The 26,897-nt window shown below is 36.3% G+C and overlaps 2 protein-coding genes across 23 annotated transcripts in view; both read right to left on the bottom strand.

Annotated features, from left to right (window-relative positions):
- LOC101883723 (uncharacterized) overlaps positions 1 to 6,892 on the bottom strand; it is a 321,837-nt gene extending 314,945 nt beyond the window's left edge. For 11 of the 20 annotated variants that reach the window (XM_087253128.1, XM_087253120.1, XM_087253135.1 and 8 more), the window contains exon 1: positions 177 to 287. The gene's annotated coding sequence lies outside the window, so the exon portion shown is untranslated. Of the gene's footprint in view, positions 1 to 176; positions 288 to 6,780 lie in introns of those variants that run through there. The other 9 variants (XM_087253127.1, XM_087253119.1, XM_087253121.1 and 6 more) reach the window with 1 other exon arrangement.
- An 8,419-nt stretch (positions 6,893 to 15,311) lies between these two features.
- zgc:73226 overlaps positions 15,312 to 26,897 on the bottom strand; it is a 31,008-nt gene continuing 19,422 nt past the window's right edge. Inside the window, exons 5-7 of one of the 3 annotated variants that reach the window (XR_015490014.1) lie at positions 23,975 to 24,121; positions 16,534 to 17,042; positions 15,387 to 16,269 (exon numbers count right to left, since the gene is read on the bottom strand). Coding sequence is in view for 1 of the 3 variants with exons in the window: in NM_205570.2 (NP_991133.2) it covers positions 16,994 to 17,042; positions 23,975 to 24,121 (196 nt within the window). In the remaining 2 variants the exon portion in view is untranslated. 3 annotated transcript variants of the gene reach the window in all.

The raw sequence follows: 26,897 nt of genomic DNA on the forward strand, positions 1-26,897 counted from the left end.
TTAATCTAGCGTTACAAAAATATAAACATGACTTTTTATTTACGATAACGTTACTCTATAACGTTAGCATGCGTCAAGAGAAACGTATATCGCGAATATCGACAAGACCGAAAATAACGTGACTTATTACTACAAAAATACCTCAGTAGTCAAAAAATAATAATAGGCCTACTCACTTTTTAGACATTACATCGTTCATTGCGCTTCATTTTGCCGTCAAAAGCAGTCCAACAAAGCCAGTGAGCTTCGGTCCTTGTTAGCGAACCAGCCGTGTTTGTTTCTCTTTCCTAATTGAATCAATGAATCTGTTTTTTGAACGAATCAGATGAGTCGGCGATTCAGTGATCCCCTGCTGTTTCGAACGAATCGAATAACAAATGATTCAGTGACAACGACGTTTACTTTCTGTTCAAAATCGACCTAGACCAATATTTGGAAACTATCCAGCATTCTCTTCATCCAAAAGCAACGAAAACGGTATCCATATTCTTCTTTTGTGTCTTTTTAAGGTGTAACTTTATTTCATTAGTTTTATTTTTATGTTTATTTGTCTTTGTGTGTATTTCTGTGCATTTGTTTATTTATTTGTATTATTTGTCTCTATGTATGTAATTGTATTTGATCGACCTCTTTAATAAAAAAAAGAAAAAAAAATTATAAAAAAAAAAAACGACTTTTTACTTTCTGCCACCCACTGGCAGTTTAAGTTTCGTATTTACAATATAGTTTCAGTTTTGAATCATTTAATATTGAAATCATTAAATGTAATTGAAGAGAAAACCCATTCAGGCTACCTCTGAAGTAGCCTACATTAAGTTTGTAAAAATACCTAAAGTCAGTTCAGATGGAGATTGTGTTTATTAATATGTTAATTCAACCATTAATTTTCCTTCGGCTTATTCCCTTTATTCATCAGGGGTCGCCACAGCGGAATGAACCACCATTTTATCCAGCAAATGTTTTACACAGAGGATGCCCTTCCAGCTGCAACCTAGTACTGGGAAATGTTTATTCATTTGTAATAGCTTAATTAATGTACTCGAATGTATTTGTTGGAAAATGTACAACAAACTGCACAGTTAACTAAGAATTCGGCTTAAAACAAGATGCATTTACGAGTCCTAAAGAAAGATGCAAGAGTAGATCCTTGTGAAACTCTCAAACTAAAAGCAGGTGTCTTTGCATGCACTGCAGTGCACTTCTGACCTCTGCTGCACATTTAGAGTATCACACTGATCTCTTTATTTTTATTAATTACATTTTCTAGCATTATAGTCTGCAACTCTGCATATTTTTAAACATTTCATGAACATTTTTCTTTGTGCCACTTTTAAAAGGTTTTTTTTTTTTGTTAACTGGTAAAAATGTAAAGGAGAGTCATTTGCTCAAGTCAATAAATGCTACATTTATTACTAATCATTATTATTACCAGAAAAATAAATAATAATGTTGATATCATTTACTCACCCTCATTCCTTTTCAAATCTGGATCTTTGTGTCTTGGATCTTTTTGATAAACAAAAATACATAAACAATGAACTGTCACGCTTAAATAAAGACAAAAAGCACAATCAAATTTCTAATACAATCATTAATTACAATTCATTCATACATTCATTATCTTTTCGGCTTAGTCCCTTTATTAATCAGGGGTCGCCAAAGTGAAATAAACCACTAACTTATCCAGCATATGTTTTACACAGTGGATGCCCTTCCAGCTGCAACCCATCACTGGGAAACACACTCATTCACAATTTAGCCTACCCAATTCACCTGTACCGCATGTCTTTGGACTGTGGGGGAAACCAGAGCACCCGGAGAAAACCCACACGAACAAGGGGAGAATATGCAAACTCCACACAGAAACGCCAACTGACCCGGCCGAGGCTCGAACCAGCAACCTTCTTGCTGTGAGGCAACAGCACTCCCTACTACACCACTGCGTCACCTAATGACAATTCCTGAATTGTAATTAATTTCATGATTTTTTAATTTCTATTGTTTCGTAACACAAAATATATTTAAAAATAAATTACTTTACAATTAATATATACTGTATGTGTATGTATTGATTTTTTTTTATTATAATTTAATTATATACATTTACTTTTGGCTACAAATTAGTTTATACTTTTGTGTAGATATACAGTGTTGGAAATAATACTGAACACCTCATCATTTTTTTGGGGGGGTGCCGTTGACTTGAAATTTTCACTGGGTGTTGAGAACCAAGGAAATACATATATGCAAAGAAAACAACTCTAATTAGTTTACAAATGAAGTTATGCATAATAAAATGAAATAGCGCAGGAAAAAAGAATTAAACACACGAAGAAAGAGAGGTGCAGTCTGGCAGTGAAAGCCCAGACAGCAGCTGAAATCTCTCAGTAGTTCTTCAGCAACCCTTTGCACTTCTTCAGTGTAAATGAATATCAGCTGCTTCAGTCCAACATCTACATTAGCAGGAGGATGAAGATGAATTAAGAGTAACCGAGGCCAGCTAGTAAGTGCTGTGCAGGTAGTAGTAACAAACGCTAAAGGCAATGGTCTTTAGCCTCCTTGGTAAAGCAACTAACTCCTATGTGGAAAGTCGCAGGTTCGATACATGCTCGGAACAAGCTGGCGGGGTTACATTGGTGCCGTAACCCGGATGGGAGTGAGGTTTAGGGAGGTGAGTGTAACGGAGGCCAGCTAGTAAGTGCTGTGCAGGTAAACCTCACTCCTCTGACCTCTAAAGGTGCTCTAGCAACCACCACTAGAGGCCATGGTCTTTATCCTCCTTGGTAGAGCAATTGACTCTTATGCAGAAGGACGCTGGTTCAAAGCCAGCTCAGAGCTGGTTGGGTGGCGTAGAACCGGCAGGACATTTTTGCAATACAATGATTCAAAAAAGACACAGCCAAAGACACTCTCAAATGCTTTCAGAAAAAGAAAATCAAGCTGTAGACTTCACCTGACTTGAATCCAACTGAAAAATAAAGTTTAGATTTGACAGACGAATCCCACAGAACCATCAAGATTTTTACATTCTGAAAAGATTAGATATGAGATTGCAGATAAACCAAAGAAATTTTCAAAAATTTGGAAGCCCTTTTTTGAATGTCTACCGACTGATCAATGAAAACTGATTGGGTATGGAAGATTCTGAATCATAGCAATGTGAACAAAATACTAATTCTCAATAATTAGGTATGTATAGGTTTTCAATTATCCAATTTTATTTATTTATTTATTTATTTATTATTTTTATTTTTATTTATCTCTTTTCCTTATTTTATCATTTTTTCTTTTCCTTTCTCTTGTTATCTGTATTGATTTGTACTCATATGTATATATGCTCTATATGTCATGTACATATGCAGATATTTGACTGAACTTGTGGATATGTGCAGGTATAGATTTTTCATAGAGGAATATGATTAGGTATCTGTACAGTTGTGGATATACATGTGCATATGTATCTACATTTCAAATATGTTTCTTTATTATTATTTGCTGTCATGGGAGGGATTTGGGGTTTGTTTTTTAAAATGTGAAAAGCTTTAAATAAAATATAAAAAATAAAAAAAGATTTTTACATTCTGTTGAAGTCTGTGAAAAGCTCACCTGAGCAACGCACGTGACTGTTCTCCATATGAGAGCCATCACCAATTTTTTTAATCTCAGATTTTAATCAGTGTAAATCTTGTCTTTTTTGAGAAGTGTAACTGCATAAGAATATTTTGTTTTGCTACACTGTTTTATGAATAGTAAAAGTTTCAGATTAAAAAAATACTACCAATCTTTAATCAAAACAAATACATCAACTTAAACTAAAACGAACCCATGTAAAGTAAAAATATGACCACATCAAAAAAGGCAAAATAAACACAACAGTAGGTATTCATTTAACCAAAAATGTAAGTCAGCTACTATAGGTAAGACAGATTACTATAGCACAGGGGTGGCCAACCCTGTTCCTGGAAAGCCCCCTTCCTGCAGATTTCAGTTGCAACCCATATCAAACACACCTGTCGGTAATTATCACGTGGTGTTCAGGTCCTAATTAATTGGTTCAGGTGTGTTTGATATGGGTTGCAACTGAAATCTGCAGGAAAGTGGCTCTCCAGGAACAGGGTTGGCCACACCTGCGAAAGCACATGCTCATTATAACAAGCTGTACTGTTATTTTAAAGCATCGAATATATTGATAAGGTAACATACCAGACCAAGCAAAAATCGTTAAGAGTGACATTTATTGTGGTCGAGTTGTTACAAACAAGATTAATCTGTCCAGATAACGTGATGAACTCCAGTCACCGTCACATTACAACATGAAATGGGGTCTAAATCCCAAACGGGATACTGAGAAACAACATATATCATTTATTTGTGCCCCAAAAAACACAAACTCCCACTCAAACTGAATTCTTTAGATTTCAATGTAAAATAATACATTTTGTGCTTCACCCTCAGCATTTTTACCTCATCTCATACATTCTGTCAGCAATATTTCAGCGCATTACTGTTTCTGTGTTCCCATTATTATGTATTAGACCTGAAACACGTGGACAAAATGAAAAGAGCGAACTACAAAACAAAACAGAGGGACATGTTCGTGTTAAAAAGACACAGGGGTTATAGGGGTCATTTATTGTGTTTTTACGTTTTCCCTTATTAAAATAAATGGTCACACTTTACAATAAGGTTCATTAGTTAATGTTAATTAATGCATTTACTAACATGAACAAACAGTGAACAACACATTTACTACTGTATTTGTTCATGCTAGTTAACGTTAGTTAATGAAAATACAGTTGTTCATTGTTAGTTCATGTTAACTCATGGTGCATTAACTAATGTTAACAAGCATGGACTTGGATGTTAATAAAGCATTAGTTAATGTTCAATTATGATTAATAAATGCTGTACATGTGTTGTTCATGATTAGTTCATGTTAGTAAATGCATTAACTAATGAACCTTATTGTAAACTGTTACCAAATAAATACTCATTTATTTCACGTTAATGCTTTTGACTGACTCTTTAGATCTGAATTTTTGAGGAAATCATATTTAAATGTGGTCAGTCATGCAAAATCATACAATTGGGTTTTATATTGGAGATATTTAGGTATTTATTTAAATTGTATCTATTTGAATTGCAGTTCCATTTGGTTTTAAACTGTTAAGCAAGGTTATTAAGTGCATATTTGATAACAGTGTCATTTATGTACAGCAATACTGTATGACATTAAAAAAACAATCAATAAAGCCAATGTTTCAGTCTCACACATTTTAGCTATTGTTTCATTTTAGCATGACTTACCCATAATTTTTAGATATACACTTTTTGACTGAACACTTTTTATTATTATTATTATTATTATTATTATTATTATTAATGTATTTATTAAGTAATAAATCAACACTGAATAAATTAAATTTGAATAAAGGCATTTTGAAAATACTGTCATTTTTATTTTTATTTTTAACCAACCGTAGCCATATTTTTCTTTTTAGACCGGAAAAATATTAGTTTAATAAATGTAAAACAAGCAACACATTAATTTTAACACCAACCAGTGTAAAAACATTGGGCCCTATTATACACCCAGCGCAATAAGGCATGGCATGTATGGCGCGATTTGTTGCTATTTTCAGACCAGCGCAACTAATTTTCACATTTTGCGTCACGTTGTTTAAATAGCAATTCCATTTGCACTAGTTTGTGCACTCATGGGTGTGCTAGTCTAAAAAGGAGGTGTGTTCAGGTGCATTGCTGGTGTGTTGCTATTTTGAGGATCTGAAATAGACCAACTAAAAGCTGATCTAAAATCCAGTGCAGAGCGCATTAGTTGCACCTTCATTATGCGGTCAAAAATACAGGGTGTACAGCAGTACACAAATAACTTTACATATGAAAAAAAATTAAAGGATTAAAATTAGATAAAAATGATTATTTTCAACATAAATATAAAAACCACTACCCTTCATCTTGGGGGGCTTTTTTTAGTTTATTGATAACAGTTTGCATTTGTATTATATTATTATTATGAGCAGTATTATCTAGCATATGCATATTTATATTTGTTTTAATCAAAACAAGCTTAGATTTGTCCTCCTGTCGGGTTTTGGAGACGTCTGCATCACCATATGGGGCATAAGAACAGGATGCATGTTTGAATATAACTAGCTGCTTATGTTTCTTTGTAGTCTGGCTTATACAATTCATCCGTATTTTCAATAGTATCTGTATGCAGCCTTATGATGCAAGCTAAAATTGCATCACTCAACGATGCAATCTCAGACACAATGCACAATGCACTCAATGGAGCGAGTGACATCAATGTGACGGGTAGGGTTAGGTGAGCCCATTAAAAAGCATTGGATGCAGCTGAGATTGCACTGCACCAGGTCTGCATCCAGACCCCTCTCGTATTTTGTGTCTATGTAAGTTAGCCTGGCTAATACAATTCATCCGTCTTGTGTTTCTATGTAGCCTGGCTAATATAATTCATCCGTCTTTTGTTACTATGCAAGTCATCTTGGCTAATACAATTTTATTATTAAAAGTCTGAAATTAAAAGGTTGGAATACCAAAATAAACAACGCCAAAAAATATATTAATCTAGCGTTACAAAGATATAAACATGACTTTTTGTTTACGATAACGTTACTCTATAACGTTAGCATGCGTCAAGAGAAACGTATATCGCGAATATCGACAAGACCGAAAATAACGTGACTTATTACTACAAAAATACCTCAGTAGTCAAAAAATAATAATAGGCCTACTCACTTTTTAGACATTACATCGTTCATTGTGCTTCATTTTGCCGTCAAAAGCAGTCCAACAAAGCCAGTGACGCTTCGGTCCTTGTTAGCGAACCAGCCGTGTTTGTTTCTCTTTCCCAATTGAATCAGTGAATTTGCTTTTTGAACGAATCAGATGAGTCGGCGATTCAGTGATCGCCTGCTGTTTCGAACGAATCGAATAACAAATGATTCAGTGACAACGACGTTTACTTTCGGATGTCGGTTCCAAGATGGCGACTGGTTAACAACCATGTGCTGAAGCTCTGCACATGCTAAACCATTTAATAATAGCTAGATAAGTAAAAGGGCCAAAAAGCGTCTTGTTACTGACCGGAGTTTCTTTTTATTATTATTATTCATTTTTCACATTTTTCAAACGAGTGCAATGGAAGAACGCAGAGCTGCTCGAAGTGCCACTCATTCTTATGCGAGGAGATCTCTGGATGCCGCGCTCAAGATGGATGATGCATCGATTAAAATTCCCTTACCTGAAACTCCTAATCCACCGACTAAAAAATCAAAAACAACTGACAAAGGGGCGTCGGAGAGTCAAACGGTGTCCAACTCGCACCTGCTGGAAGTTTTGGAACGAGTTGAAAAAATGCAGTTAGAGTCGCTGACTCGTATGCAATCCCTCGAGACAACAGTGAAAGATAACACCAATTCACTAAACAGTGTAACCGAGGCGCTGGAATTTATGAATAACCAAGTAGAAGAAATAACGGGCAATGTGACAACGCTACAGAAGAGAGTGGAATCGCTGGAGAAGGAGAACTGTGTGCTGCGGGATAAATGCGAGGAACTCGATACTTACAAGCGGAGGTGGAATCTACGAGTGTCCGGTATTCAGGAGCAGCGCGGCGAAGATGTCCGCAAAGTTTTGATTGACTTGTTCAGTAAAGTTTCTCCTGTAATAGCAGAACAGCTGATCTACACGCTCGATGTGGCCCACAGACTGGGTCCTCGCGCTGACGGAGCTCGCCCCAGCCGCCGAATCATCGCGCAGTTTCTCTCACGCAACGTCCGAGATCAGATCTGGAGGGATGCCAGAACCGCTGACATCCTCAAAGAGAAGAAAATCCGGATTTTTGAAGACCTAACTCAAAGCACCAAAGACGCCAGAAATAAACTTTGGCCACTTGTCGAACGAGCGAGAAAGGAGGGGAAGAGAGCAGGCTTCAGAGGACCGTTTGCATATGTGGATGGCAAAAGGATTTCAGCAAAAGATCAGCCAGGATAAATGATGCTGTCCTCATCAACATTTCACCACGGCACTGTTTTTATATATATATATATATATTTTTTTTTTCGGGTGAGCGCAAGCTTTTTTTTATTTCTTTTTCCTTAACTCATATATCCCTGTTCAGACGGAAGGATAAACTGTGTTTTTGAACTGAGTTTAGATTTAAAGGACTTGTTGTCGTCACCACTCTCGCAAGTGAGGGATCTTTAAGTTTTTTCCCCCTCTCTCCCTTTTTTCATTTATTTTTTAATTATTGAGACTTTCGTTTATAGACATTATTCTTAAATACTTAACATTTATTTTTTGAAGTCTTCATTTACTATAAACGAAACTTAATTATTGTTTTTATTACTATTTTTTTCCGGTTGTACGGAGGAACATATAAAAGAAAAAGTAAAGCATATGAAAAAGACTTTAATTGAAAAGCCCTTATACTTATATTTCTCATGTTGCAGAGTCAAGCGAACTATCGCTTTTTTTATTGTTACTCTAAAAAAGTTTCTTCTGTTCTAATTCATATCTTAGCTTATACCTAGTTCTTTAGGTAGTGTTTACTTGTTATATTTGTATGTCATTGTCGTTATTTTCTTTAAATGCCAGGGGTTTAAAAAATAATATCAAAAGGAAAGCTTTATTTTTGTTTTCTAAGAGACACAAAGTAGATTTTTGTTTTTTTCAGGAAAGTCACTCTACCTCAAAAGATGCAAAATTTTGGAGGACACAATGGGGCAATGATTTATGGCTGTCACACGGGTCAGAACATTCTGCAGGAGTAGCGATTATGAAGTATAATTTCAATGGCAATGTTCTGGAAACTGATATTGATCCCTCAGGCCACTTCTTGCTAATAATAATTGTTGTCAATCAATGTATAGTAATTATTGTGAACATATATGGATACAACTCTGTTGCGGACAACTGCGCTTTTTTTAACATGTTAGATCAAAAACTTTCCGTAGCAATAAAAAAATATCCAACAGCCTTTATAATATTAGGTGGGGATTTTAACATTGTAATGAATAATATGCTAGACAGATACCCTCCAAGGAAAGCAGCTTCTCCAAGCTCCTATCTTCTAGCGCTTATAGATAAATTTGATTTAGTCGACATATGGAGAGAGATGTATCCAGATATAATACAGTACACTTGGAGCAACAAAGATCACTCGAGACAATCCAGAATTGACTATTGGTTGATTTCTAAAACATTAAAAGACAAAAATATATCTACTTCTATTAGCAATAGTCCACTGTCTGACCATAATGCCATTTACATCTTTATTAATTTGTCACAAAGTACTACAATTAATAATAATAAATCTCTAATTTGGAAATTAAACAATTCTCTTCTTAAGTATGAAAAGGCCAAGCAACAGGTTGAAGAGATTATTCACATCTACTGGGAAAAAGCCAAATCACAAAAAGCTTATGGACGTAATTGGGAACTCCTAAAATATGAACTAGGTAAATTTTTTAGAAAATTTGGTGGTGACATAGCTAAGCAAAATAGATTAAATGAAGACAAACTTCTTTCACAACTTTCAGATTTTTCTTTTAATAAATCACTGACAGATGCTCAAAATGCAGAATATTTAAAATTGCAGAATAAATTAGATGAGCTATATAAAACTAAAGCTAAGGGAGCCTATGTCAGATCCAGAAAAACATGGCTGGAAGAAGGAGAACAAAACTCAGCTTATTTCTTCAGGATGGAGAGATCCAATGCCTTAAATGCTTCTATTGTTCGACTTAGAGCAAACGATAAGTTACTTGAAAATCCTGGGGAGATAGCTCATTTTTGCTCCCAATTTTATAATAATTTGTATACATCAAAATACTGTGATAATTCAGCCAATTTATTTTTTGAATCTATTAATCAAAACAAAGTAATCTCATTAGAGGATAAAGAAGCATGTGAGGGTGATTTATCTCTATCAGAAATTCTTCAGGCAATCAAAAGTTTAAAAAATAATAAAAGTCCAGGCAGTGATGGTCTCACCGCTGAACTATATAAGATGTTTGATAAGGAACTATCTCCTTTTTTACTAAAAGTGTTTGAGGAAAGTTTTGATTTAGAGGCTCTTCCACCAACTATGACACAAGGGGTCATCACCTTGATCCCCAAACCCAATAAAGATAAAGAATGTCTAGAAAACTGGAGGCCTATCACCCTTTTAAATAATGACTACAAAATCTTAGCCTCTATTTTAGCAAGAAGAATTAAAGATGTGCTTAACTCGATTATTGATGAGTCGCAATCAGGCTTCATGGAGAAACGTCATATTACAAATAACATCAGATTAGTTCTAGACCTTTTAGATTATGAAGATCTTATCCCTAATGACAGTTTCCTACTTTTTCTAGACTTCTACAAAGCCTTTGATTCGCTCGAACACAAATTCATATTTAAAGCTCTTGATAAGTTTGGTTTTGGTGATTATTTTTGTAGAGCCATTCGCACATTATATAAAAACAATAATAGCTGTATTAAATTAAAATTTGGAACATCACCAAGATTCAGCTTGTCACGAGGAGTGAGACAAGGATGTCCTATATCTCCATATTTATTTTTACTAGCCTCACAACTTTTAGCTCTCCACATTTCTAGTAGTAATTTACAAGGTATCACAATTGATGATAGACAAATTATTATTAGCCAGCTGGCTGACGACACTACTTTATTCCTGAATGATGCTTCACAAATCCCTTTTGCTTTAAAACTGATTGAATCCTTCTCCAAAGCTTCAGGTCTTTGTTTAAATATCAAAAAATGTGAATTGATGGCAATTAAAAACTGTAATGTTCCCATTATATGCAACATCCCTGTGAAAGATCAAATAACATACTTAGGAATTGTAATAAATAAGGACCAAAAAACAAGATGCAAACTCAATTTTGATCCTTTAATATTGAAAACTCAAAAGAAACTTAATTCGTGGCTGCAGAGAGACTTATCAATAAGAGGAAGAATTTTACTCTCTAAAGCTGAAGGGTTGTCTCGACTGACCTATGCAGCGCTTTCCTTGGAGGTAAATAAAGAAACATTAAAAAGGATTGATAGCATGTTAAATAAATTTGTCTGGAAAAACAAAATTCACCTAATTAAGAAATCAGTAATAATGAACCCCATAAAACAAGGAGGACTGAATTATCTAGATTTTACTACGTTAAACAACACCTTTAAAATTAATTGGCTCAAAAACTTTCTTAAAAATCCCCACTCACTCTGGAATATTATCCCTAATTATATTTTCTCCAAAGTTGGTGGTTTAAATTTTCTTTTACTTTGTAATTATAATGTTTTGAAGATACCGATCAAACTCTCCAATTTTCATAAGCAGATGCTCTTGGCCTGGTCTCTAATATACAAGCATAACTTTTCTCCACACAGATATTATTTATGGAATAATAAAGACATTCTTTACAAAAATAAATCACTCTATTTTGAAAATTGGTTTAAAAACAACTTTCTTTTAGTTGGCCAGCTCTTTAACTCAGAAGGCAGACTTTACAACTATCCAGATTTCTTACAGAAGTTTAACATTCCTGCTACTCCTAGTGAATATGCCATTGTTGTAAACTCTATCCCTTCTGGCGTGTTTATTCTAATGCAAGATGTTACACTACCATGGCCACACACTCACTCCCTGAATTTAATCGACACAATGGTTGGAAGTGTGTGTTTTTCAGCAGACCAACAAAAAAATAACTGTAAAATTAGAGGCCTCTTTCAGAGAGAGATCATAACAATCCCTTATGTAATACCTTATTGGAACAACACTATTGAAAATATTCCATGGGAGAAAGTATGGACTTTGCCTCACAAGTATCTGATTACAAATAAAGTAAAAGAAGTAACATTTAAATTAATTCACAAATGTTATCCTACTAAGGTCTGTCTTCAGAAATATAAGCCTGACATTGATTTAAACTGCTCATTCTGTCACTCTTCAGAGGAAGACTCTATTCATTTGTTCTGGCAGTGTTCCTTCACAGAGAGATTCTGGTCAGATTTGTTGATCTTTATTCAATCTTATATTATGAGTGACTTTTCCTTTTCTTTTAAAGTTATATTCTTTGGATTGTTTGATGACTCGAATGAAAACATGGAAAAAGTTTATGTAGTTAATTTGTGTATTCTATTAGCCAAGTTTCATATTCACAAACAGAAGTTTAGTGGCTCTAAACCTTTTTTTGATCTGTTCAAAATCGACCTAGACCAATATTTGGAAACTATCCAGCATTCTCTTCATCCAAAAGCAACGAAAACGGTATCCTTATATTCTTCTTTTGTGTCTCTTTAAGATGTAACTTTATTTCATCAATTTTATTTTTGTTACCCTGGCGTTTATTTGTCTTTGTGTGTATTTCTGTGCATTTGTTTTTATTTGTATTATTTGTCTCTCTGTATGTAATTGTATTTGATTGACCTCTTTAATAAAAAAAAAAAAAAATCTAAAAAAAAAAAAAAAAAAAAAAAAAAAAAAAACGACGTTTACTTTCTGTTCAAAATCGACCTAGACCAATATTTGGAAACTATCCAGCATTCTCTTCATCCAAAAGCAACGAAAACGGTATCCATATTCTTCTTTTGTGTCTTTTTAAGGTGTAACTTTATTTCATTAGTTTTATTTTTATGTTCATTTGTCTTTGTGTGTATTTCTGTGCATTTGTTTATTTATTTGTATTATTTGTCTCTATGTATGTAATTGTATTTGATCGACCTCTTTAATAAAAAAATAATAATAAAAAACGACGTTTACTTTCTGCCACCCACTGGTAGTTTAAGTTTCGTATTTACAATATAATTTAATTTTTGAATCATTTAATATTGAAATCATTAAATGTAATTGAAGAGAAAACCCATTCAGGCTACCTCTGAAGTAGCCTACATTAAGTTTGTAAAAATACCTAAAGTCAGTTCAGATGGAGATTGTGTTTATTAATATGTTTATTCAACCATTAATTTTCCTTCGGCTTATTCCCTTTATTCATCAGGGGTCGCCACAGCGGAATGAACCACCATTTTATCCAGCAAATGTTTTACACAGAGGATGCCCTTCCAGCTGCAACCTAGTACTGGGAAATTTATTCATTTGTAATAGTTTATTATTATTAATTTTTGTAGAAGTTTATTCATTTGTAATAGCTAAATTAATGTACTCGGATGTATTTGTTGGAAAATGTACAACAAACTGCACAGTTAACTAAGAATTCGGCTTAAAACAAGATGCATTTACGGGTCCTAAAGAAAGATGCAAGAGTAGATCCTTGTAAACCTCTTATACTAAAAGCAGGTGTCTTTGCATGCACTGCAGTGCACTTCTGACCTCTGCTGCACATTTAGAGTATCACACTGATCTCTTTATTTTTATTAATTACATTTTCTAGCATTATAGTCTGCAACTCTGCATATTTTTAAACATTTCATGAACATTTTTCTTTGTGCCACTTTTAAAAGGTTTTTTTTTTTTTGTTAACTGGTAAAAATGTAAAGGAGAGTCATTTGCTCAAGTCAATAAATGCTACATTTATTACTAATCATTATTATTACCAGAAAAATAAATAATAATGTTGATATCATTTACTCACCCTCATTCCTTTTCAAATCTGGATCTTTGTGTCTTGGATCTTTTTGATAAACAAAAATACATAAACAATGAACTGTCACGCTTAAATAAAGACAAAAAGCACAATCAAATTTCTAATACAATCATTAATTACAATTCATTCATACATTCATTATCTTTTCGGCTTAGTCCCTTCCTGGAAAGCCCCCTTCCTGCAGATTTCAGTTGCAACCCATATCAAACACACCTGTCGGTAATTATCACGTGGTGTTCAGGTCCTAATTAATTGGTTCAGGTGTGTTTGATATGGGTTGCAACTGAAATCTGCAGGAAAGTGGCTCTCCAGGAACAGGGTTGGCCACACCTGCGAAAGCACATGCTCATTATAACAAGCTGTACTGTTATTTTAAAGCATCGAATATATTGATAAGGTAACATACCAGACCAAGCAAAAATCGTTAAGAGTGACATTTATTGTGGTCGAGTTGTTACAAACAAGATTAATCTGTCCAGATAACGTGATGAACTCCAGTCACATTACAACATGAAATGGGGTCTAAATCCCAAACGGGATACTGAGAAACAACATATATCATTTATTTGTGCCCCAAAAAACACAAACTCCCACTCAAACTGAATTCTTTAGATTTCAATGTAAAATAATACATTTTGTGCTTCACCCTCAGCATTTTTACCTCATCTCATACATTCTGTCAGCAATATTTCAGCGCATTACTGTTTCTGTGTTCCCATTATTATGTATTAGACCTGAAACACGTGGACAAAATGAAAAGAGCGAACTACAAAACAAAACAGAGGGACATGTTCGTGTTAAAAAGACACAGGGGTTATAGGGGTCATTTATTGTGTTTTTACGTTTTCCCTTATTAAAATAAATGGTCACACTTTACAATAAGGTTCATTAGTTAATGTTAATTAATGCATTTACTAACATGAACAAACAGTGAACAACACATTTACTACTGTATTTGTTCATGCTAGTTAACGTTAGTTAATGAAAATACAGTTGTTCATTGTTAGTTCATGTTAACTCATGGTGCATTAACTAATGTTAACAAGCATGGACTTGGATGTTAATAAAGCATTAGTTAATGTTCAATTATGATTAATAAATGCTGTACATGTGTTGTTCATGATTAGTTCATGTTAGTAAATGCATTAACTAATGAACCTTATTGTAAACTGTTACCAAATAAATACTCATTTATTTCACGTTAATGCTTTTGACTGACTCTTTAGATCTGAATTTTTGAGGAAATCATATTTAAATGTGGTCAGTCATGCAAAATCATACAATTGGGTTTTATATTGGAGATATTTAGGTATTTATTTAAATTGTATCTATTTGAATTGCAGTTCCATTTGGTTTTAAACTGTTAAGCAAGGTTATTAAGTGCATATTTGATAACAGTGTCATTTATGTACAGCAATACTGTATGACATTAAAAAAACAATCAATAAAGCCAATGTTTCAGTCTCACACATTTTAGCTATTGTTTCATTTTAGCATGACTTACCCATAATTTTTAGATATACACTTTTTGACTGAACACTTTTTATTATTATTATTATTATTATTATTATTATTAATGTATTTATTAAGTAATAAATCAACACTGAATAAATTAAATTTGAATAAAGGCATTTTGAAAATACTGTCATTTTTATTTTTATTTTTAACCAACCGTAGCCATATTTTTCTTTTTAGACCGGAAAAATATTAGTTTAATAAATGTAAAACAAGCAACACATTAATTTTAACACCAACCAGTGTAAACACATTGGGCCCTATTATACACCCAGCGCAATAAGGCATGGCATGTATGGCGCGATTTGTTGCTATTTTCAGACCAGCGCAACTAATTTTCACATTTTGCATCACGTTGTTTAAATAGCAATTCCATTTGCACTAGTTTGTGCACTCATGGGTGTGCTAGTCTAAAAAGGAGGTGTGTTCAGGTGCATTGCTGGTGCGTTGCTATTTTGAGGATCTGAAATAGACCAACTAAAAGGTGGTCTAAAATCCAGTGCAGAGCGCATTAGTTGCACCTTCATTATGCGGTCAAAAATCCGTACAAATTGCTTAATACACACAGGGTGTACAGCAGTACACAAATAACTTTACATATGAAAAAAAAATTAAAGGATTAAAATTAGATAAAAATGATTATTTTCAACATAAACATAAAAACCACTACCCTTCATCTCGGGGGGCTTTTTTCAGTTTATTGATAACAGTTTGCATTTGTATAATATTATTATTATGAGCAGTATTATCTAACATATGCATATTTATATTTGTTTTAATGAAAACAAGCTTAGATTTGTCCTCCTGTCGGGTTTTGGAGACGTCTGCATCACCATATGGGGCATAAGAACAGGATGCGTGTTTGGATATTAATTCAGTTGTTCGACCACACTTCATTATTATTGTTCGTTTATTCGTATGTTGGAAATAAGAACTGAATTTAGGAATAGTTTTGAAACAAATCTTTGCGCTTAACAAACAAAATTAAATATGTAGGCTAATGGATGTCTTCAGAACAGTGAGTTTCCACTGTTTTCTTACTCCATGAAAGTAAAGGAGTAAAGAGAAAGTAAAGAGGCTGAATGGAGGAGGCTCGTTCTTTATCCTCGCGCTGCAGATGTCTGTTTAACTGTTTTCTCGCAAGTGAAGCGTTCAGCAAAAATGCCATAGCATGACGCAACTGACTCTTAAAGGGAATAGGGGATGAGTGTCTAATTGGTTTAATGTACGTTATTCTCAAAACACACCCAGAACTCATTAAGAGAATAAGCACAACCCTGTGCCATGCGTAAGTGTGCAGACCGTATTTTTCCGTGTTCAAATTAGAAAAGCGGATTCGTATACGCTCTTAATGCTTTTGCGCTTTAGAATTTGCGCTTAAATTGTTAAAATAAAGCCCGTTAAGTTTAACACCAACCAGTGTAAACACATTGAGTTTAACAATAAACAGTGTATGAAAATGTTTTATGCAATTCAAATATATACATTTTACATTTAATATTTACTTTTGTTGTGATAGTTCAGAGATGTTGTTTAGTTTCAATCAGCGCTCCATTTCTAAACAAAGATTTGAGTATGTATGCATGGCATTCGGAAATGTGACATTATCAAAGAACACCAGACATTTTTCTGAAAGTATTTAGAACAATTTGACCCCTTTAAACATACCGGGAAAGAGAAAAAGACAAACTTGTTTGGTTGTAAAACAAGACAAATAACAGACGATTTTAGACGAGGCTGCTGTCCATCACAGGAGGAGGAACATGAGCCATAATTGGCTAACAGCATCAGTGGCAGCATCCTCAGCCAATCAGTGTGCTGCAAAGTGTCACATGTCACAGTGTGCTGGTGGATGAGGAGGCAAGTCGTTTTCCTATGTAGATTCTGAGAAAGAAAGAGAACAAAAAGGAACAGACAGAACAAGATTAATTAATGAATGCTTTTTTCTTTTTCAAATATTTCCCAAATGATGTTTAACAGAGCAAGAATTGTTTCACAGTATTTCCAACAATTTTGTTTCTTCTGGAGAAAGTCTTATTTGTTTTATTTCAGCAAGAATAAAAGTAGTTTTTAATTATTTTAAAACCATTTAAGGTAAATATTATTAGTCCCCTTAAGCAATATTTGTTTTCAATTGTCTACAGAACAAACCATCGTTATACAATCACTTGCCTAATTACCCTAACCTGCCTAATTAACCTAGTTAAGCCTTTAAATGTCACTTTAAGCTGTATAGAAGTGTCTTAAAGAAGATCTAGTCAAATACTATTTACTGTCATCATGACAAAGATAAAAGAAATCAATTATTAGAAATAGTTATTAAAACTATTATGTTTAGAAATGCGTTGATTTATCTATTTTTTTTTTTTTCTTTTAATAGAAACCAGCGAAAAAAATGTACAGGAAGGCTAATAATTCTTCAACTGTCTATACAGTGCATCTGGAAAATATTCATAGTGCTTCACTTTTATTCCTAAATGGATTTAATTCATATATTTCCTCAACATTCTCCACACTATACCCCATAATGACAATGTGAAAAAAATAGTTTTTGAAATTGTTGCAAACTTATTGAAAATAAAAAAGCTAAAAAAATCACATGTACATCAGTATTTACAGCCTTTGCTCAATACTTTGTTGATGTACCTTTGGCAGCAATTACAGCCTCAAGTCTTTTTGAATATGATGCCACAAGCCTGGCACACCTGTCTTTGGGAATTTTTGCCCATTGCTCTTTGCAGTACCTTTCAAGCTCTATACGGTTGTATGTGAAGCGATGATGTGCAGCCCTTTTCAGATCTCTCCAGAGATGTTCAATAGGATTTGGATCTGGGCTCTGGCTGGGCCAGGATATTCTAGTGGTTGTGGAGCCATTCCATTGATATTTTGGCGGTGTGCTTTGGGTCCCTGTCCTGCTGGAAGATGAACCGTCGCCCCAGTCTGAGGTCAAGAGCACTCTGAAGCAGGTTTTTATTCAGGATGTCTCTGTACATTGCTCCATTTATCTTTCCCTCTATCCTGACTAGTCTTCCAGTTCCTGGAAAAGCATCCCCACAGCATGATGCTGCCACCAACATGTTCACTGTAGGGATGGTATTAGCCTGGTGATGAGCCGTGTCTGGCTTTCTCCAAACGTAACGCCTGGCATTCACTCCAAAGAGTTCAATTTAGTCCCATCAGACCAGAGAATTTAGTTTCTTATATTCTGAGAGATGTCTTTTGGCAAATTCCAGGCTGGGAGTGGCTCCTGTCTCTACCATACAGACCTGATTGGTGGATTGCTGCACAGATGGTTGTCCTTCTGTAAGGTTCTCCTCTCTCCACAGAACAACACTGGAGCTCAGACGGAGTGACCATCGGGTCATTGATCACCTCCCTGACTAAGGCCCTTCTTCCCCAAATACTTAGCTTAGATGGCTGGCCAGCTCTAGGAAGAGTCCTGGTGGTTCCAAACATCTTCCACTCTATTGATATTTTGGCGGTGTGGTTTGGGTCATTGTTCTGCTGAAAGATGAACTGTCGCCCCAGTCTGAGGTCAGGTGCACTCTGGCACAGGTTTTTATTCAGGATGTCTCTGCTGCATTCATCTTTCCCTCTATCCTGACTAGTCTTCCAGTTCCTGCTGCTGAAAAACATCCCCACAGCATGATGCTGGCAATGAGCAGTGCCTGGTTTTTCCCACACGTAACGCCTGGCATTCATTCCAAAAAGTTCTATTTTAGTCTCATCTGACCAGAGAATTTTGTTTCTCATGGTCTGAGAGTCCTTTAGATGTCCTTTGGCAAATTCCAGCTGGGGAGTGGCTTCCATCTGGCCACTCTACTTTACAAGCCTGATTGGTGGATTGCTGCACAGATGGTTGTCCTTCTGTAAGGTTCTCCTCTCTCCACAGAAGAACGCTGGAGCTCAAACAGCGTGACTATCGGGTTATTGATCACTTCCCGGACTAAAGCCATTCTCCCTGATCACTCAGCTTAGATGGCCGGACAGCTGGTGGTTCCAAACATCTTCCACTTACAGATGATGAAGGCCACTGTGCTCATTGGCACTTCAGAGCAGCAGAAATTTTTCTGTAACCTTCCCCAGCCTCGTGCCTCGAGACAACCCTGTCTTGGAGATCTACAGGCAATTCCTTTGTCTTCATGCTTGGTTTGCGCTTTGACACGCACTGTCAACCCTGGGCCCTTATATAAACAGGTGTATGCCTTTTCAAATCATGTCCAATCAACTGGTGACCACAGGTGAACTCCAATGAAGCTGCTGAAACATCTCAAGAATGATCAGTGGAAACAGAATGAACCTGAGCTCAATTTAGAGCTTCACGACAAAGGCTGTGAATACTGATGTACGTGTGATTTTTCAGCTTTTTTATTTTTAATAAATTTACAACAATTTCTAAAAATCTTTTTTTCCACATTGTCATTATGGGGTATTGTGTGTAGAATGTTGAGGAAATAAATAAATTTAACCCATTTTTTGAATAAGGCTTTAACATAAAAACTGTGGAAAAAGTGAAGCGCTATGAATACTTTCCAGATGCACTGTAGCTCTGATGAAATTGGAAGGTGAAAATTGTATTTATACAGCTCTAGACAATATTTAACAGAGACGAAGCATAAACATTTTTCAGTTGTTACTGATGTATTGAAAATGCAGGCATATATCATTGGGACAAACACCAACATGATTAGCTTTTACAAGAGGAAAAATAAAAGTGTGTCAGAACTTTAAAAAAAAAAATGATTAATTGGATTTTTTTAAGGAAGGGATGTCAAACTCAATTCCTGGAGGGCCGCAGCTCTGCACAGTTTAGTTCCAACCCTAATTAAACACACCTGATCATACTAATTGAGTCCTTCAGGCTTGTTTGAAACCTACAAGTAAGTGTGTTGGAGCAGGGTTGGAACTAAACTGTGCAGGGCTGCGGCCCTCCAGAAATTGCGTTTGACATCCCTGTTTTAAGGTTAGTGGTTGCAAACAATCCATATAGGCTGTATTTAAACAAATAAATGAAGTTTAACATCGCTAAATGTAATTTGTTTGTTTTAATTCAGCCCATATAAATTGCCACTCATCTTAAAACCTCTTATCTTAAAAAATATTCGTAAATCCAATGAACCATTTATGTCAGTGTACATTCAGCAAGGATGGTTTGAATTCATTAGATATGTCAGTAATAACATTCATATTGTAGCAAAATATTTATATTTCAAATAAATGAATGCAAAACAAAAAATTAATTATTACTATTTTTACAAACAAAAAAAAACAATAAGAGGAACTTTTTTAATGTATATAATAATAGTCTGAAAAGTTTCTTGAGCAGCAAACCAGCATATGCGAATGATTTCTTAGGTGCCGTTTACACAAAACTGTGTAAATGACATTTTATCTTCCAGATATGTTTGGCATCCACAGTATTCTGGCATATTTGAGACATGAAAATGAAGCTTTTTAAAACGATACAAACATTTAAGCATGGAAATGCTGGTTTTGCATTTCAGTTTAGACCAGTGGTTCTCAAACCTTCTTGGCTAGATATTTTTCAAGGCACTAGTATTCAGCTTAAAGTGACATATAAAGGCTTAACTAGGTTAATTAGGCCAGGGGTTCCCAAACTTTTTAGCCCGCGACCCCCATGATAAATGCTTTGCTGCCCCACGACCCCCCATCCCCCTCCCCCTCCCCCTTAAGGATTAGGGGTGAGGAGTGCGTGCATATTACACGCCATAAAGTGCATATCATATGCATGAGAAAACTGCATATATGCACGCAAAAACTCATTTTGGCGTATACGCACTTTCATGAGATCGGGCTCATACAATAAATGCTAAACACAAATGTAATGTGTAAGACGATTTTAATAATTCAGCAACTTGAGAAAATAAATCAAGATCACTGTTTAAAACAGACTTATCTAAAACGTTTAATTCTACAAACACACATTAATATCTTGCCTTTATTCTAAAACAGAACTGACCTATAACTTCGGTCAAACAGAAGATTATTTGCATTTTTTCATTCATGAATAGGACAGTAATTCAGAGAACATTGTGTCACCCAGTTACATTTTATTTGTTCAACTGTTTTAAAAGACTAAATCAGAACTACTTTATTTAAACTATGACCGAATTTACCATGACAATATTTACCGAAAAGACAGAATATTTTCTTTAGCCATAAGACTCTGATGTTTTGACCTCAGTTCATGTGTTTAGTTACTTTTGCGCGCGCACACACATGCGGGGTCCTTAAGGACAGGTTTGGGAACCACTTTAATGTGATGGGTGCGCGCTGTGCGCTGAGCAAAGCAGATCCAGTCTGGGTTTAGTTTTGGAGATGGCAACACGGAGATCATCTTCCACGTTAAGACGCGATCTATGTTTATTTTTTATGTAAGTTAGTGCGGAGAAAGTCTTCTCGCATAAATAAGTTGATCCAAATGGCATCAGTGTATCCAAAGCGGCTTTGGAAAGCTGCGGGTACTCATCCTTCACCGAAATCCAGAACTCGTCCAGCGTTTTTGAGTCAAAAAGTGTCCTCAAGGTTCGATCAGATGAAAGTTCAATCAGCGCGTCCTCCGTGTCACATTTCAGATGGTTTGCGGTGGCACTGAAAGGGGATCGAATCCAATCGTGTTTTTCTTGCGTACCTTCCTCTGGAAAGTACTTGTTAAAATGATCCAGAAGGGTTTGGAGATGGTCAGTAATAGACTCCCTGACAATATTTACACTCAATGTATTTTCCTCGAGGAATTCGTCTAGTGTGGTGAACATGTCTATGCGCCCAGTTTCCATTCGTTCTTTCCACCTCTTCACTTTGCGCACAAATGCCTGCACTTTATCATTAAGAGACAGGATGCTCGTGTTTTCGCCCTGCAGTGACATGTTAAGTCCGTTCAGTTTTTCAAATATAGATGACAAATATGCCAGCTTTGTAACCCAGCTAGGATCAGTGAGGTGCTCGGCGAGAGGAGATCTTTGGTCAGTGAGGAAAATGCGCACCTCATCTCGCAGCTCATACAGACGGCTCAGCACATTGCCCCGCGATAGCCAGCGAACTTCTGTGTGGAGCAGCAGGCCCTGGTGCTCTGATCCCATTTCATTACAGAGAGTTGAAAACAGTCTCGTGTTAAGTGGTCGTGATTTAATAAGATTGACCATTTTTACTGCAGTGTCAAGAACATGTTTTAACTCAGGGTTCAGTGTTTTACTTGCGAGGGCTTCTCTGTGTATAATGCAGTGAGTAAAAATGACATGAGGTGCCACTTGCAGGACTCGTGCTTTTAAACCCTTCTTTTTTCCGAGCATTGCGCCTGCACCATCTGTGCACACTGACAAGCACTCGCTCCAAGAGAGACCCTATTCTTTTAGATTGCGGTCCAGTTTGTTAAAAATGTCCTCACCAGTGCACGTTCCCTCCAGCGGCACGCAAAACAGCATTTCCTCGTTAAGCTTCCTCTCAAAAATGTACCTGACAAAAACTAGGAGCTGGGTGGAATTGGAGACGTCGGTGGACTCGTCCAATTGTAACGAATACTTCCCTCCTTTCACTGCGTCAATGATTTGACGTTTGATGTCCAGTGCCATGTCACTGATGCGGCGGGCTATAGTCCCGTCTGAGAGCGGCACCTGTTGGAGCTCAGTGGCCTGCTTATCACCATGCATAATCCGACTCATGGCTATTGCCGCTGGCTTGATTAAAGTTTCACCTATCGTGTGAGGCTTTTTAGTCTGTGCAATTAAATATGCCACTTCATAGGAAGCCCTCTGAGCTTTAGCGGGGATTGTAGTTTGTGTAGTTAGGAGTTTTTTTTGCCCTCGTAACTCTCCCTCTTTTCTGCGGAAAAACTCGATAGGTTTAGCAGCTAGATTGGGATGTTTAGTGTTCAGATGTCTTTGCATTTTTACCGGCTTAAGACTCTCGTGAGCAAGGACTTCAGAGCACACTACACACTGGGGATGTTGTACGCCGTTTACGACTTGACACACAAATCCATACTTAATATATTCAATTTTGTATTTTCTTGTTTTGGAGTAAGCCGGGTCCAAGTGATGGGTTTGGCGGGCTCCACCCTTAGCAGAAGTGGAGGGCATTTCTTGCGGCTCACCCTCACTGACCTCCGGTGCCCTCTCGGATGTTCCCTCCGCAACTGCAGTTTTCGCACTATCAACCGGCCTCACCTGTGAATTTTCTCCCTCTCTCGGTTTTTCTGTTGTGGATATTAACCACCGTTTCATTTTTAAAGCAGGTATTATGTATTTGTAGCCTCCAACATTTAGCTTTAGCAAAAAAAAAGCGGGACGTTGTCTTGCTGCGCGTGATGTATGTAACGTTAGCTTGATTGTGATTGACACTGACGTAATCTCGTAAGATCTGGGACAAAATTACACATTTAATTACAATTTAAATTATGTTTTTTTATTTTTATCAGTGTTTTCTGCAAACACTTTTTAACAAGTATTGAATTAAATTAAAAAATGTTCCCACATTTTTTTTTAAAATACAAATCATCTCGCGACCCCTGCGCCAGGGTCCCGCGACCCCCACTTTGGGAACCACTGAATTAGGCAAGCCATTGTATAACGATGGTTTGTTCTGTAGACTATCAAAAAATAAATATTGCTTAAAATGACTAATAATATATAACAACATAATAACATTGATCCTTAAAATTTTTATTTATTTTTATTCTAACTGAAACAAAACAAATAAGACTTTCTCTAGAAAAAAATATATTATCAGACATACTGTGAAAAATCCCTTGCTCTGTTAAACATCATTTGGGAAACATTTATAGAAAAAAATGTGCTCACCCTAGTCCCAGTGTGAGTGCATGCGAAGCGAGCAGAGACGGCAGGAGGATGAGCAGCACGTCTGAGGAGAACAAACCCTTCTTCATCACCTCAGTCTTCCTCACGCTCAGAGAGCCCGACTGCTTCGGGTGATGAAACACAAACTCCCTGCAGAGATGAAAATAAACAGATAACCGAAGTCAATCATCAGAATCACAATATCCATGTATGGGTGGAAAACAGGGTGTGTTCAATTTCTTGTGTCAGTGTGTGATTTTTATGTCACATTATGTATATCTATTCATTCATTCATTTTCCTTCGGCATAGTTTCTATTTCAGAGGTCGCCACAGCGGAATGACCCATCAACTATTCCAGCTAGTTTTATGCAGTGAATGCCCTTCCAGTCGCACCCCAGTACTGGGAAACACCCATACACTCTCACATTCACACACACTCATACTTTACAGTCAATTTAGTTTATCCAATTCACCTATAGCGCATGTGTTTGGACGCGGAGCACACAGAGGAAACCCATACCAATACGGGGAGAACATGCAAACTCCACACAGAAATGCCATCTGAGCCAGCCGGGACTTGAACCAGCGATCTTCTTGCTGTGAGGAGATCGTGCTACCCACTGCGCCACCCTTACACCCTTTCTTCCAAACATAATAATGCACAAGCTTTTATCAATGATCTACCATGACATCCATTAAAATGTCATAGCAATTATTTATATAGCCCCCAAAAAATATTGTCAGTTATATTTTCATTATTTCATAAATTTTCCCTTTATTAATACTGGGTCGCCACAGCGGAATGAACCGCCAACTTTTTCAGCAAATTTTTACGCAGCGAATGCCCTTCCAGCCGCAACCCATCTCTGGGAAACATCCACACACACTCATTCACACTCATACACTACAGACAATTTAGCTCACCCAATTCACCTGTACCGCATGTCTTTGGACTGTGGGGGAAACCGGAGCACCCGGAGAGACCCATACTAACGCAGGGAGAATATGCAAACTTCACACAGAAATAGCAACTGACCCAGCAGAGGCTCGAACCAGCGACCTTCTTGCTGTGAGGGGACAGCACTACCTACTGTGCCATTGCATCGCCCAGTTTTATTTTGAATGTTAAATGTTTAACAATTTTTTTTTTTACATTTTTTAACATTTTTAAAAATATTTTAAAATGGGTTTTTATGTTAGAATTTATCATCTTTTTTTTTACACTATGCCTCAAACCACTGGGCTTTAACCATTTATTAAGTGATTTTTATTCATTTTAAATGTAAGGATATATAGTAATCACTAAATTAGCATCAAGCAGCTGCTGCAGATTTGCTAGCTGCACATCCATGATGTGAATCTCCCGTTCCACCACATCCCAAAGGTGCTCTATTGGATTGAGATCTGGTGACTGTGGAGGCCATTTGAGTACAATTAAGTCATTGTCATGTTCGGCAAACCAGTCTGAGATGATTCACACTTTATGACATGGTGTGTTATCCTGTGGAAGTAGCCATCAGAAGATGGGCACACTGTGGTCATAAAGGAATGGACATGGTCAGCAACAATACTCAGGTAGGCTGTGGCGTTGACAAGGTATTAATGGGTCCAAAATGTGCCAAGAAAATATCTCCCACACCATTACACCACCACCATCAGCCTGAACAGTTGATACAAGTCAGGATGGATCCATGCTTTCATGTTGTTGATGCCAAATTTTGAAACCTACCATCCGAATGTGCCAGCAGAAATTAAGACTCATCAGACCAGGCAACGTTTTTCCAATCTTCTATTGTCCCATTTTAAATTGTAGTCTCAGTTTCCTGTTCTCAGCTGACAGGAGTGGCACCAGGTGTGGTCTTCTGCTGCTGTAGCCCATCCGCCTCAAGGTTGGACGTGTTGTGTGTTCAGCAATGCTCTTCTGCAAACCTCTGTTGTAACGAGTGCTTATTTGAGTTACTGTTGCCTTTCTATTAACTGGAACCAGTCTGGCCATTCTCCTCTGACCTCTGGCATCAGCAAGGCATTTGCGTCCACAGAACTGCCACTCACTGGGTATTTTCTCTTTTTCAGACCATTCTCTGTAGATCCTAGAGATGGTTGATAGTAGTAGATCAGCAGTTTCTGAAATACTCAGACCAGCCCGTCTGGCACTAACAACCATCCCCATTCTGATGCTCGCTTTGACCTGCAGCAGATCGTCTTGACCATGTCTACATGCCTAAATGTATTGAGTTGCTGCCATGTGATTGGCTGATTAAAATTTGCGTTAATGAGCAGTTGGACAGGTGTACCTAATAAAGTGGCCGGTAAGAGTATATATGCCATGTTGAACGACAATAAGATTTTTTTTTAATTAGATTTTTACAAAAATGAATGAATGAATGGACAGATTAATTGATTATTCATTTGTGTAAAACATTATTTTATTCTGATAAACGCAAATGTCTATTTTCTTACACTAATTTTTATTGTCTCAGATTTTCAGGTACTATAAATAAGATGCTTATGAAACCAAAATGAAGCCATGCAGTTGAGTCGAACAAGCATGCACCACGTGAATCTGAAAGGTGTTTTAAGCTAAAGTTCTCCGAAACAGATTAAGGATTTTAATCTCAGTGTAAATCTTGCCAATCCTGTCATATAATGCTTGTTTCTAATCACACTGGACCTCAAACACAAGCAAAAGAAGGAAGGTAGAAATCAATGTTTTGTTTGATTTTATCTTCCAAAATCACTGAAATAGATGACAGTTTTCAATAATAATCAGCTTCCATTTTTGTTTCCATATTTTCATTATAATTATATATGCATATTAGCACTGTCGCCTCACAGGAAGAAGGTCACTGGTTCGAGCCCCAGCTGGGTCAGTTGGCGTTTCGGTGTGGAGTTTGTATGTTGGAGTGGGTTTCCTCCGGGTGCTCC

This window comes from Danio rerio, chromosome 5 (assembly GCF_052040795.2).
Source record: "Danio rerio strain M-AB ecotype USA chromosome 5, GRCz13ab, whole genome shotgun sequence".
Classification (NCBI taxonomy): Eukaryota; Metazoa; Chordata; class Actinopteri; order Cypriniformes; family Danionidae; genus Danio; species Danio rerio.